The sequence below is a fragment of the Dendrobates tinctorius genome, unplaced genomic scaffold (genome assembly GCF_039654945.1).
Source record: "Dendrobates tinctorius isolate UK_male_01 unplaced genomic scaffold, ASM3965494v1 ptg000165l, whole genome shotgun sequence".
Taxonomy (NCBI): Eukaryota; Metazoa; Chordata; class Amphibia; order Anura; family Dendrobatidae; genus Dendrobates; species Dendrobates tinctorius.
Window position 1 is genome coordinate 7,055,320 of NW_027361832.1, and position 12,714 is coordinate 7,068,033.

Here is a 12,714-nt window from a genome sequence, read left to right on the forward strand (position 1 = left end):
TTTTTTCTCTTTATTTTGGAAGGGGCTTGTCCTCTATGACGCTGTGGTTGGTTAATGGTTTCCCTTAAATTTGTTAAACTGAAACAGGAAAGGGAACTACATGACCGTTGTACTGACGTTGCCTTCACAATGGTGGCCGCCTGCTGAGGTAGATCGCACGTCGATGACAAACACTGAGATACCCATGCAGATGGACGAGCGTTAAGGCAATCAGAAGTACACAGCAATGAATTTTACCGGGAATTTATGGGATATTTTAACAAAAAACACAAAACTGCTGCACAGCGCATCTGGGTGACCGTGCCGCCACATAGTGCACCCACCACATTAATATGCTACTGTACGCACAATACAGACTGCGGCCTTCATGTTCTTAATAATGTCACTAATGGGGGCAATTATCTGTCATAATTAACAGATATTATCCATAACAACAAGTCATTGGGGGAGTAGCCCATCATGGAAAGATGAAAGCGCTTCTTCCACTGATGATTCTCTCATCCAGGATGTGAGCTGGTACGAGAATTGCCGCCATGCTGCATAGCTTACCAGTCAGCTCATATATTACAATTTGCATAGTTAATCTTTAATGATATGATCAATCAAGCCGTGCATATAACCCATAGGCTCAGAGTCCATATGTCTTTCTGAGGTTGGAGATGGCATCTTGGTCAAAGTTCTCATTCTCCATTCCTGACAGACTCGTGAGGAGGTTTCGGACTTGGTCTTTTTCATCTTTGTTGAGTAATAGAACCACCACCTGAAGAGAAGATGACGTTTAGGAAGTCAAAGGCTTTGCCACGGAGGTAAAAGGCCACTCCACAGCATTGTCCACGTGTGCCATAATGCAATGTAATAGATAGAAGGAAGGGTAACATTTCTCCGTTGGAGAGTGACATGCCAGTGTAAGGAGACTTATAGGCCATGCAATGCTCCTCTGGGAAATTAAATGTGAAGATTGCATCTTCAGAGAGGAAATGGATTTGAACTCTAGCGCCACCTATTGGAAGTGGAAATTCTGAAAGTTGTTATGGACCCTTTAACGAAACTGGCAACATAAATTACAATAAAAGCCAAACCATAAAATTTGCAGACACGTCTTTTGGGTTGTTTCCCCTCCTCAGTGCAAAACATGAGATCTGATTTGGCTTTGAGAGACCTCTGACTAGGGTCTAAGGGGTAACATCTCTCCTTTTGGAGAGTGACATGCCAGTGTCAGGAGACTTATAGGCCATTTAATGCAGTCATAGGCCTCTCTGCACAGCTACCGCAGATCTCATGCTCTGCACTGACGAGAGGCAAAACCTCGAAACACTGCAAATTGAGATTGAGGTTTGGCTTTTATTCTAAGTCATATTGCAAGGCTTGTTAAAGGGTCAATACTGACTTTTAGAATTGCTACTTACAGTAGGTGGCGCTAGAGTTTTAGTCCTCTTCCTCTCTGATGAGGCAATTTGCATATATAGAGGAAAGAGCACACAGACACAGGGGGCCGCTTATGCCACCTATTAGGAAATTGCTATTCACTTGTTATAATGCAGAATAGAAGTCATAAAGTGTGTCTTACCCCAAATCGCTCCACTGTGCTGAGGTGTGCCAGGTGCCGGTATACCAGGGCAGGACTCTGCTCCAGGACACGGTGCCGCAGTGACTGTACCATCAGCAGCAGAGTCTCTGAGTCCAGCTTGTTACTTAGGAACATTGGTAAGTCCTTTGGGTCTATGATGTAAAGTAGTTGGGCACAACCTTCCAGATCCCTCCCTGCCCTCATCTCATTCATGACTTGTTCGAACTCCAGGGCATTAGTGGGCATTGTGAAGCGAGGACTTTTCGTCTTCCCCGGTGACTTGTTATTATCATGTCCGTTGACATTACTGTGATTAGATTCTTTCTCATCCACCTGCAGAAAGACAAGAAAAAAAACTGAATAAAAATTTGCAACATACCTTTTAGCTACGGTACAGACAATGGAGTCACCAGTGACCGTGCCGTACCCTTTACCCTTACACACCGGGGCCTGTGTCTAGCAAGCATGGTGCAGTGAGCATGACACATAGTGAGAAATGCCGAACATCTCAGATAATCCAGCATGGCATTGAACTCTGATCTATAGGGAGTTGTGGTATATATACACAGGGGCATGTAAAAGTCTGGGCACCCCTGTTCAAAATTACTGTTATTGTGAACAGTTGAAGATGTATACATATCATATTCATATTCATTATTTTCATTTTAAAAATTACAAAAAGGAAAACAGGCCAATGCAAAAGTTTGAGCCCCCCCCCCCCCCCTTCATGGCTAGTTACCTAGTAGCACCCCCTTTTAAAAATATCACAGCTTGTAAACTTTTCCTTGCCAGATTAGAGTCTTTCAATTCCTTGTTTGAGGGATTTTCATTCATTCTTCCTTGGAATATTCGCCCAGGTCTGTGAGATTCCTGGGTCGTCTTGCATGCACTGCTATTTTGAGGTCTAGCCACAGATTTTCAATGATGTTCAGATCAGGGGACTGTGAGGGCCATTGTAAAACCTTCAGCTTGTGCCTTTTGCGGTAGTGTATTGTGGATTTTGATGTGTGTTTAGGATCATTATCCATTTGTAGAAGCCATCTTCTTTTCAACTTCAGCTTTTTTACAGATGGTGTTATGTCTGCATCAAGAATTTGTTGAAATTTCATTGAATCCATTCTTCCTTCTACCCGTGAAATGTTCCCTCTACCATTGGTTGCAATACAACCCCAAAGCATGATTGACGAGATATTCTGTTCCTGAAATTCTGTGCCCTTTTTTTCTCCACATATACCTCTGATTAATGTGACCAAAGAGTTCTATTTTAACCTCATCAGTTCACTTATTTCCAAAATGCATCAGGCTTGTTTAGATGTTCTTTTGGATACTTTTTGATGCTGAATATTATGGTGAGGACACAGGAGAGGTTTTCTTCGGATGACTCTTCCATGAAGGCCATATTTGTGCAAGTGTCTATGAACAGTAGAACAATGCACCACAACTCCAGAGTCTGCTAAATCTTTTTGAAGGTCTTTGCCTCTTATTTGCCTCTCTAGCAATCCTACGAGCAGCTCTCACTGAAATTACTCTGTCGCCTAATTGGGGGACACAGAACCTTGGGTGTTATGCTGCTGTCCACTAGGAGGCGACACTATGCATAATCTGAAAAAGATTAACTTTGGCTCCTCCTCTGCAGTATACACCCCTGGACGGCGTCAGCCTTCTCCAGTTTTTGCTTAGTGTCGCAAGGAGGCACACCTTTTTTCCGTTTTTTTCCTTTTTTTCACGGAAATACAGATGAAGAAAAGTGGGTCTCCAGCGAGACGCCCGGCATGGCTCCCTCCTCGGTCCCCTATTAGGAGTACCCGGTTGAAGTCGAGGTGGTTTTTCCCCATGTCGCTCCCTCCCCAGTCTCTCGGGTCCTGGTTCGAGGTCGAGACCCCCCTCCTTCCCCAACCCCTTTAAGGGGTCTGGGTTGAGGTTGAGGCGAGGATGAAGACCCCCTGACGGTGACAGACGCACCCTCCCTAATCCCCCGCAGGGGATATTAGGTTGAGACGCCTCAGGTAGGGTCGGAGATCAGGCAGCATTCCGCAGCTTCCAGGGACCCCAGGCCGGCTGAGGGATCCTGTTGGGGCCGGGGGAGGGTGCGGACTGGATGGCACAGCAGAGACAGGGCTTTTCTGCGTCCCTGTCTCTGCAACAGCAGCGGCTCCATAGCGCTTCAGGGGCCCCCCATACAAAAACCGCTGCCCCTGCTACCCCCACCGCTATCCAGTCGACCATTCTGGGGGGGTCTGGTACAAATCCGCCCCCCCCCCGGACTACCGCGCCGCTCTGGAGCCCTCCTGGGCATCAGGCTTCTAATTTAGCCTGCGGCTTCGGCCTAGCTGAAGCTGCCGCCTTTTCCCCGCCCCCCCGGCCCGCCCCCCGGATGACCAAAATGACACGCTGGAGTGTCATAGAAGGGGCGGATTGAGGCAGAAAGGGCGCGTTTTTACACAGCCCAGCGCGCCCTTTTCAGCTCTCCGCCCCCTCCTCCCTCTCCTCAGAGCCCCGGTGGCCATTTTTTCTGGATGAGATCCAGGAGAGGAGCATCACAGCGGTCTCCGGGGGGCACAGAACTTGGATCTGTCGGCGCTGGACCTAGGGGCACACCGGTGGGGTAAGCTCACAGCTGGGTTCTCATTACTCAGCTGTGAATCTGTACTTCCTATAAGGCTTTCTGTGGGTTCCCTCTGCGTAGCCACCCCTGTACGATCCCTTATAGCCAGCCTCTGTGCACTATGCCGGGCTCAAGGAAGAGAACCAGGCAGGAATGTTTCTATGCATTCTGTACAGCCTGCAAAGCCACGCTCCCTAGTGGCAGCACGTATCCGCACTGCCGGGACTGCATCCAGAATTCTGGGTCAGAACCCCAGGGAGTCCCTACTGACGCTTCAGTGTCACAGGCCACGCCGGAATGGGCAACTCAGATGTCTGTCTATGTCACAGTCCATAGACAACCTAACTGCTACATTACTGCAAGCTCTGCAGAGTCGGGCCCCGGCTATGGACGGTACACAGCAAACGGACAGCTTGTCTCAGGAACATGCTGCTTCCGACTCTCACAGACGTAAGCGGACCCACAGGTCTCGATCACCTAAGTCGCACTATAGCACAAGGTCGTCCCCCTCTAGGGAGAGACAGCGTCATTCCAGGTCTCCTGGGCAGTCCCCTGCCACAGACAGACAGTGCAATTTACCACAGGGATCCCCCACCACAGAAGACCCCCGCCCCAGGTCGCCCTCCAGGGATCACCTTAGCGAGGCACAGGATTCGGAGGGCATTTGTGACTCCGACTCAGATAATGAAACGGTCAGGTCCGTGGTACCTTCTCCCCCTAGCAATACAGCGCTAGTTGAGGACATAATTTCTGCCATTCATCGGGTGCTAAAAATTCCAGAGTCGCCCCCGGAAGTCCCAGAACATAGGATTTGCTTCGAAAGTGTTCAAAAACCACCTAAGGTCTTCCCTAATCACGATGAGTTTGAGAAAATACTTACCAAACAGTTTGCGCAGCCTGACAAAAAATTCGCTAATCGCAAATATTTGGAAGCGAAGTACCCCTTCCCACAGAAAGACACCAAACAATGGACAGATCCACCTGAAGTGGACCCTCCGGTTTCTAGGCTAGCAGCGCAGACTTTACTCTCTCTGCCGGATAGCTCAACCCTCAGGGACGCAGCAGACCGGCAAGTAGAACGCATGGCTCGTTCTATTTTCGAAGCGGCAGGCGCCTCTCTGGGCCCTGCATTTGCTTCAGTTTGGGCATCCAAGGCCATCCTGGCTTGGGCCAAAAAACTACAGGAGGGTCTTCAGGCTTCAAATCCTGAACTCTCGGACCAAGCGGTCCAGATGGCAGTGGTAGCAGACTACATGATTCATGCAGCCCTGGATTCCGCCAGAGGTGTAGCGGGAATAGCATCTAACGCCATCACGATCCGACTCATCCTCTGGCTGCGAGAATGGAAAGCGGATGCGGCCTCAAAGAAGTCCCTCACGCGACTTCCGTATTTTACTTGAAGACTTTTCGGCGAAAAGTTAGACACCATGATAGCCAATGCCACTGGGGGTAAGAGTACCTCTCTCCCTCAACTAAAACCGAAACGCACGTTTAAACGAAGAAACCAGACGCGATTCCGATCCTTTCGGAATTCCTCAGGCTGGTCCGTTTCGCGCCCAGTGCAAAACCGCAACCGTTCTCCACGCAGAGACAACCCACGGACGCAGCAGCAACCGGACAGGGCTTGGCAGTCGAAAGCAGGCCAAGCGAAACCCAAGGGAGGAAAACCTCAGAACTTCACTTCATCATGACTCGAGACCTCCGGAAGACACCCCACCAGTAGGCGGCCGACTTTTACTCTTTCAGCAAGTCTGGCTGCCTATTACAGAAGACAGGTGGGTCAGGGAAATAGTGTCTTCCGGATACAAGATAGAGTTCACTTCCGTTCCACCGAACCGGTTCTTCCTTTCTGTTCCTCCAACACCACCAGAAAAGGCTCGTGTTTTCCACCAAGCGGTTTCCTCTCTCCTTCAATCAGGAGTTGTGGTGCCGGTTCCCGCGAACGAGAGATTCCGAGGATTCTACTCAAATTTGTTCGTAGTCCCCAAGAAAGGAGGCGGCGTCCGACCCATACTGGACCTAAAACAGCTCAACAATTACGTACGGGTCCGTCATTTCCGCATGGAGTCCCTCCGGTCCATCATTGCATCCATGGAGCAGGGAGAATACCTCGCCTCCATAGACATACAGGATGCCTATCTCCACATACCAATTGCTCCCGCCCACCAAAGGTTTCTCAGGTTCGCGGTCAACCAAAACCACTACCAGTTTGTCGCCCTTCCGTTCGGACTCGCCACGGCTCCAAGAACGTTCACCAAAGTCATGGCGGCCACCATGGACGTCCTGCAGTCAAGAGGCATCCTAGTCGTCCCGTACCTGGACGACCTCCTCGTCAAGTCTCCCACTTTCAAAGACTGCGAGGTCAGTGTCTCAATCACTCTAGACACTCTGAGTCGCCTGGGATGGCTAGTCAACCTACAGAAATCGTCGACCATCCCATCTCGGACTCTAACATTCCTGGGAATGGTATTCGACACTGCCAGGGGCCTGGTGCTCCTTCCCAAGGACAAGACATTGGCCATCCGTCTGGGAGTTCGCACACTCCTTCGCAGTCCTCTTCGATCTCTCCGGTTTGCCATGAGAGTCCTCGGCCGGATGGCAGCAGCAATAGAGGCAGTGCCATTTGCCCAGTTTCACCTCAGGGTCCTTCAACTAGCCATACTCAGATCTTGGGACAGGAACCCCTTCTCCCTCGACAGGGAGTTCAGGTTGACGTCATCAACCAGGAGGTCCCTGCATTGGTGGCTCAAACCAACCTCGCTTACACGAGGGAAGCCATTCCTCTCAGGACAATGGAAGATCCTGACTACCGATGCAAGCCTGACAGGCTGGGGGGCGGTGCACCTACATCACAGGGCACAGGGCAAGTGGTCACCGAGGGAAGTGACATTGCCCATCAATGTTCTGGAAATCAGGGCCATTCTCTTGGCACTGAGAGCCTTTCATCACTTGCTTGCAGCCTCGCACATACGGATACAGTCGGACAATGCCACGGCTGTGGCATACGTGAACCACCAAGGCGGGACCCGCAGCGCCCAGGCGATGAGAGAAGTGGCTCATATCCTCCGCTGGGCGGAAGACACAAGGTCGGTACTTTCTGCGGTACACATTCCGGGTGTAGAAAACTGGGAAGCTGACTTCCTCAGCAGGCAAGGAATGGACTCGGGGGAGTGGTCTCTCCATCCCGAGATTTTTTACCAGATCTGTCAACGCTGGGGAACCCCGGATGTGGACCTAACGGCATCCCATCTCAATACCAAGGTTCCCAATTTCATGGCCAGGACACACGACCCGCGGTCGCTCGGAGCGGATGCCCTGGTCCAGGACTGGTCCCAGTTCCGACTCCTGTACATTTTTCCACCCCTCCCCCTAATCGCCAGGGTCGTGAGGAAGATCAAGCAAGAGGGAGTTCCGACCATCCTCATCGCGCCAGACTGGCCCAGACGTACTTGGTACGCCGACATCGTCCAACTTACGGCAGACGCCCCCTGGCGTCTACCCGACCGCCACGACCTTCTATCTCACGGTCCGTTCTTCCACCAGAATTCAGGGGCTCTCAATTTGACGTCATGTCCCTTGAAACCTGGATTCTAACCCAGGCAGGTTTTTCACCGGCAGTCATTACAACTATGATCAGGGCAAGGAAGCCTGCCTCCGCCAAGCTCTATTATCGTACCTGGAGAGCTTTCTTTTCTTGGTGCGAATCTCATGGACAAGTCCTACTCCCTTATTCCCTCCCGAAGGTACTAGGTTTTCTTCAATCGGGCCTAGATGCCAAGCTATCCTTAAGTTCGCTTAAGAGTCAGGTGTCGGCGCTTTCAGTCCTTTTTCAAAAGCGCATTGCTATTAAACCGCAAGTAAGGACTTTCATCCAGGGAGTTTCCCGATTGGTTCCTCCCTACAAACGTCCGCTGGATACGTGGGACCTCAATCTGGTCCTGACAGCATTGCAAGCTCCACCCTTCGAACCTCTTAGAGGAGTTCCACTCTCCATTCTGTCTCAGAAAGTGGTTTTTCTAGTGGCGATCACCTCGTTACGCAGAGTGTCGGAATTGTCAGCACTTTCCTGCAGACGGCCTTTCCTAGCCTTTCACCAGGACAAGGTGGTTCTCCGCACGGTACCATCCTTCCTTCCGAAGGTTGTGTCCAACTTTCACCTTAATGAAGAGATTTCACTGCCTTCCCTTTGCCCGGTTCCGGTTCATAGATTGGAGAAGGCTCTGCATACGCTTGACCTCGTCAGAGCATTGCGAATTTACGTGTCCAGGACTGCACCTTTCCGGAAATCTGATTCCCTCTTCATTCTTCCGGAAGGTAGTCGCAAGGGGTTGCCGGCTTCCAAGGCTACCCTTGCCAGGTGGATCAGGTCCACCATACATGAGGCCTACCGACTTAACAGTTCCCCTCTTCCGGCCGGTATCACGGCACACTCTACACGGGCAGTAGGGGCCTCCTGGGCCATTCGGCATCAGGCTTCGGCACAACAAGTGTGCAAGGCGGCCACTTGGACTAGCCTACACACGTTTACGAAACACTACAGTGTTCATACCCAGTCCTCAGCGGATGCGAGCCTGGGTAGACTGGTTCTGCAGGCGGCAGTACCCCAAGTCTAGGGGACTGTCAGCACAATATTCGTCCACTGCTTCCCACCCAGGGACTGCTTTGGGACGTCCCAAGGTTCTGTGTCCCCCAATTAGGCGACAGAGTAAAGGAGATTTTTGTGTACTCACCGTAAAATCTCTTTCTCTTAGCCTTTAATTGGGGGACACAGCTCCCACCCTGTTGCCCTTACGGGCCGTTGTTTCCTGTTGAGTTCTCATATTGTTCTTTGAGCTCGTACATAGTAGCCTTCTTACAGGCATGGTTATGTTATTTGGTTACGTTCCTCCTTATGCTTTGGCACAAAACTGGAGAAGGCTGACGCCGTCCAGGGGTGAATACTGCAGAGGAGGAGCCAAAGTTAATCTTTTTCAGATTATGCATAGTGTCGCCTCCTAGTGGACAGCAGCATAACACCCAAGGTTCTGTGTCCCCCAATTAAAGGCTAAGAGAAAGAGATTTTACGGTGAGTACACAAAAATCTCCTTTTTGCTTGGTCTTCCAGACCTTATCTTGACCTCCACTGTTCCTGTTAACTACCATTTCTTAATTACATTTTGAGCTGAAGAAAGGGCAACTTGAAAATGCTTTTCTATCATCTTTTAGCCTTCTCCTGCTTTGTAGGCCTCCACCATTTTCAGAGTGCTAGCCAGCTGCGTAGAAGAACCCATGGCTGCTGTTCTTTGGCACAAGGTTAGAGGAGGCTGAGTTTTTATAAAGCTGGGAAATTTGCATCACCTGACCTTTCTTTACAATGATAGTGAACAAGTCATGACCCTAACAGGATAATTAAGGTCTGGTAGGACTGATACAGATGTAGCAAAATTTAATATGAAAGGACTAAATTAAAATGTCAAGTTACCATTTGCTACATCTGTATTTAAATGTCACCTGTTCACAGTAATCGACACCCAAAAGTAACCAAAGTCTGACGTTCACAGTAAACTTTTTTTCAGGTGGTCAAAAACGGCAAGTTTTGCAGTGAAAACCACTTCAGGAAACGCTTCTTCTTTGGGAAGTTTTTTCACTTCTGGATGACATTTGGAGGAAGTTTTTGAAGTGTTGTGATTGGACAGTTCCTAGGTCGGAGCGTTTTCTTTTTGGAAACGCTTTGAAACAGTGAGATGAACTTTCTTTTCTAACTCTAGGAGTTTTTCAAGTCCTGAAGCGGAAGAAAAAAACGCTCAACAGACTGAACATAAGACCGGTAAAGCGGTTTTTTGAATAGAAATCAATGGTATTTTAAGCGTTTCTTGGAGATAACCAGCTTCAAAAGGCTCCACAAAAACTGCATGTGCGCATGTCCGCAGCGAGAAACCCCCCCCCCTAGATGGTACCTGCCCTTCTGGTGGACTCAGGTGACTAAACGTTATATGGGGGACCATGCAATATTCCCAGTATAAAACTGCTGACTGCCTACAGCTTCATTAGAGACGTCTGTCAGTCAATGCCACATAGAAACTATCAGCAAGCAGGTTACATACCATGCATAGATCCTAGCATGGTTTTCTTTTTATTCTAAACATTGTTTGTGTGAATACCCCGAACAATCAATTTCTGTGACAACTAGACACACGGCTCAGTTACAACAGGACGCCATTTTTACATAAAGATACGGGAAAAGAACTAAAGATCAGTTGACAGCAGCCTGTTGATGGTTTCCAGTTTAGGATTTCTCTTTCACTGGTCAAAAAAGCAAACTGAAAAAGTAAAAAAAAAAAAACCTGAAAAAGTATTAAAAAAACATAGTGAAACTGGCAACAAAATAAAATTCAACCCAAAGTAACATGTTTGTATGATGCATGAAGTGTGTCCGTATGAGCAAAGTCCTGCCCATAAAGGGTGACAATCTCTGACACGTTCCTGCAGAAATCTCCAGGTCAGTACAGAAATTAGACATCATTGTAGAGAAAACAATGAAACTAGTAATTGCTATAAGATCATATGAGCCAAGGAACGTTTTTTCCTTCTGTGACCACTGCTGTGTGGCACGTAAGGCCACCTCTTGTGCCAAGCACTGAGGCGTCTCATCATCCACATCCCCAGACAGAGTACCCGGTTGTACCTCTTCTATCAGGATTTTCTTCCTTTGCTTTTCTTCTCCACTGGGTGATAAGAAGGGAGCGATTTCTGTTTGTAAGGTTTTTGCTTCTGTGACGCCTGGGTCAAGTGTGATAAGCTTTCGGAGATCACAGGCACAATCTTGATATCTCTAAAATGGAGAAATAAAAGACTTAAAACTGGCACAAAAAGATTGGGGTTTCCACTCCAACCAACACCAGGTCTTACCAAGGACTAATCTGCGTGATGTAATCCGCCATCTTTTTCACGCCAATCTGCCTCAATTAGTGTCACTTATTTTCCATGACACCAATTTCCAATCAGCCATTACAATCCATAGGAAAAGGATTATGGGCGGATTTTAAATGAATTGTGGAGCCGAATATGCGCCAAATCCACCAAAGACCACCATACGAACAAACACTAAAGGGCCACACTGGTCATCGGTTAGCTTTTCACGTTACAGCTGCTTTTATGAAGTGGTTTAGCAGTCAGAGCAGAGAAAGGATAGACGCAGTGACTCTCTGTGGACCCCGCACATCCATGCATTACACAAGCAGCCCACCGAATGCAATGCTGCATGTTTACAGTGGTGGCGCTGTAGGGAAAGCTTGCTGCTGTGTTGACGGCAGATCACTGGTGGTCTCAACAGCACCATGATCAGCTTATTTTCAGGGGCACCGTTCCTTCTGACAACATAAGACTGTAAAATGTGGACAGTCCCTTTAAATCAAAGTGTCAAAGGCTTTTATTTACCAGTATAACATGGTGAAGATATAATCACATTTTACGTTGACCTGAGTGATGTCTATAATGTACACTAACCAATCACTGGCGTATTATGCACAATATATGATGTGTCTGCAGACTACTGGTGGCGGCTACTACAAGTCCGTACCCCCATCCTCTCCCTCTGCTGTACAGACGCAATGACAATTATTCAGTTACAAATTTGGGTTATTAGCAAAATGTACAAACTTTCCGCTGTTTGCAGTAAAGCAACAAAACGACAATGAAATATCTCAACTAGTGATGAGCGTGTGCTAAACGGGTGACTTTGGTGTAACTGAATACAATGTTTGAGTCCCCGCAGCTGCATGTATTGCGGCAGTTCGACAGCCACTATACATAGAGGAAATACCTGTTTATTAGAAAATCCCTGCATGTGTTGCAGCTGTCGAACAGCCACAAGACATGCAGCCGCTGGGCCTAGAACATACTATTAGAGTACGCCGAAGTCACTCGGTTAGCACCGAGCACGCTATCTCTGCATGTGTTGCGGCTGTTGAAGAGCCATGAGACATGCAGCCGCTGGGACTCGAACACAGTATTAGAGCAGCCCGAAGACACTCGGTTAGCACCGAGCACGCTATCTCTGCATGTGCTGCAGCTGTCGAACAGCCACGAGACATGCAGCCGCTGGGACTAGAACATGGTATTAGAGCACGCTGAAGTCACTCGGTTAGCACCGAGCACACTATCTCTGCATGTGCTGCGGCTATCGAACAGCCACGAGACATGCAGCCGCTGGGACTAGAACATGGTATTAGAGCACGCTGAAGTCACTCGGTTAGCACCGAGCACGCTATCTCTGCATGTGCTGCGGCTGTCGAACAGCCATGAGACATGCAGCCGCTAGGACTCGAACACAGTATTAGAGCAGCCCAAAGTCACTCGGTTAGCACCGAGCACGCTATCTCTGCATGTGCTGCGGCTGTCGAACAGCCACGAGACATGCAGCCGCTGGGACTAGAACACAGTATTAGAGCACGCTGTAGTCACTCGGTTAGCACCGAGCACACTATCTCTGCATGTGCTGCGGCTGTCGAACAGCCACGAGACATGCAGCCGCTGGGACTAGAACACAGTATTAGAGCACGCT

General features: G+C 48.9%; 1 protein-coding gene across 1 annotated transcript in view; it reads right to left on the reverse strand.

Annotated features, from left to right (window-relative positions):
• Window positions 1-227: 227 nt before the first annotated feature.
• SPAG1 (sperm associated antigen 1) overlaps window positions 228-12,714 on the reverse strand; it is a 130,410-nt gene continuing 117,923 nt past the window's right edge. The window contains exons 17-19 of the mRNA XM_073550449.1: window positions 10,837-10,983; window positions 1,568-1,900; window positions 228-760 (exon numbers count right to left, since the gene is read on the reverse strand). Of these exons, the coding sequence (XP_073406550.1) occupies window positions 629-760; window positions 1,568-1,900; window positions 10,837-10,983 (612 nt within the window). The 3' untranslated portion in view covers window positions 228-628. The remainder of the gene's footprint in view (window positions 761-1,567; window positions 1,901-10,836; window positions 10,984-12,714) is intronic.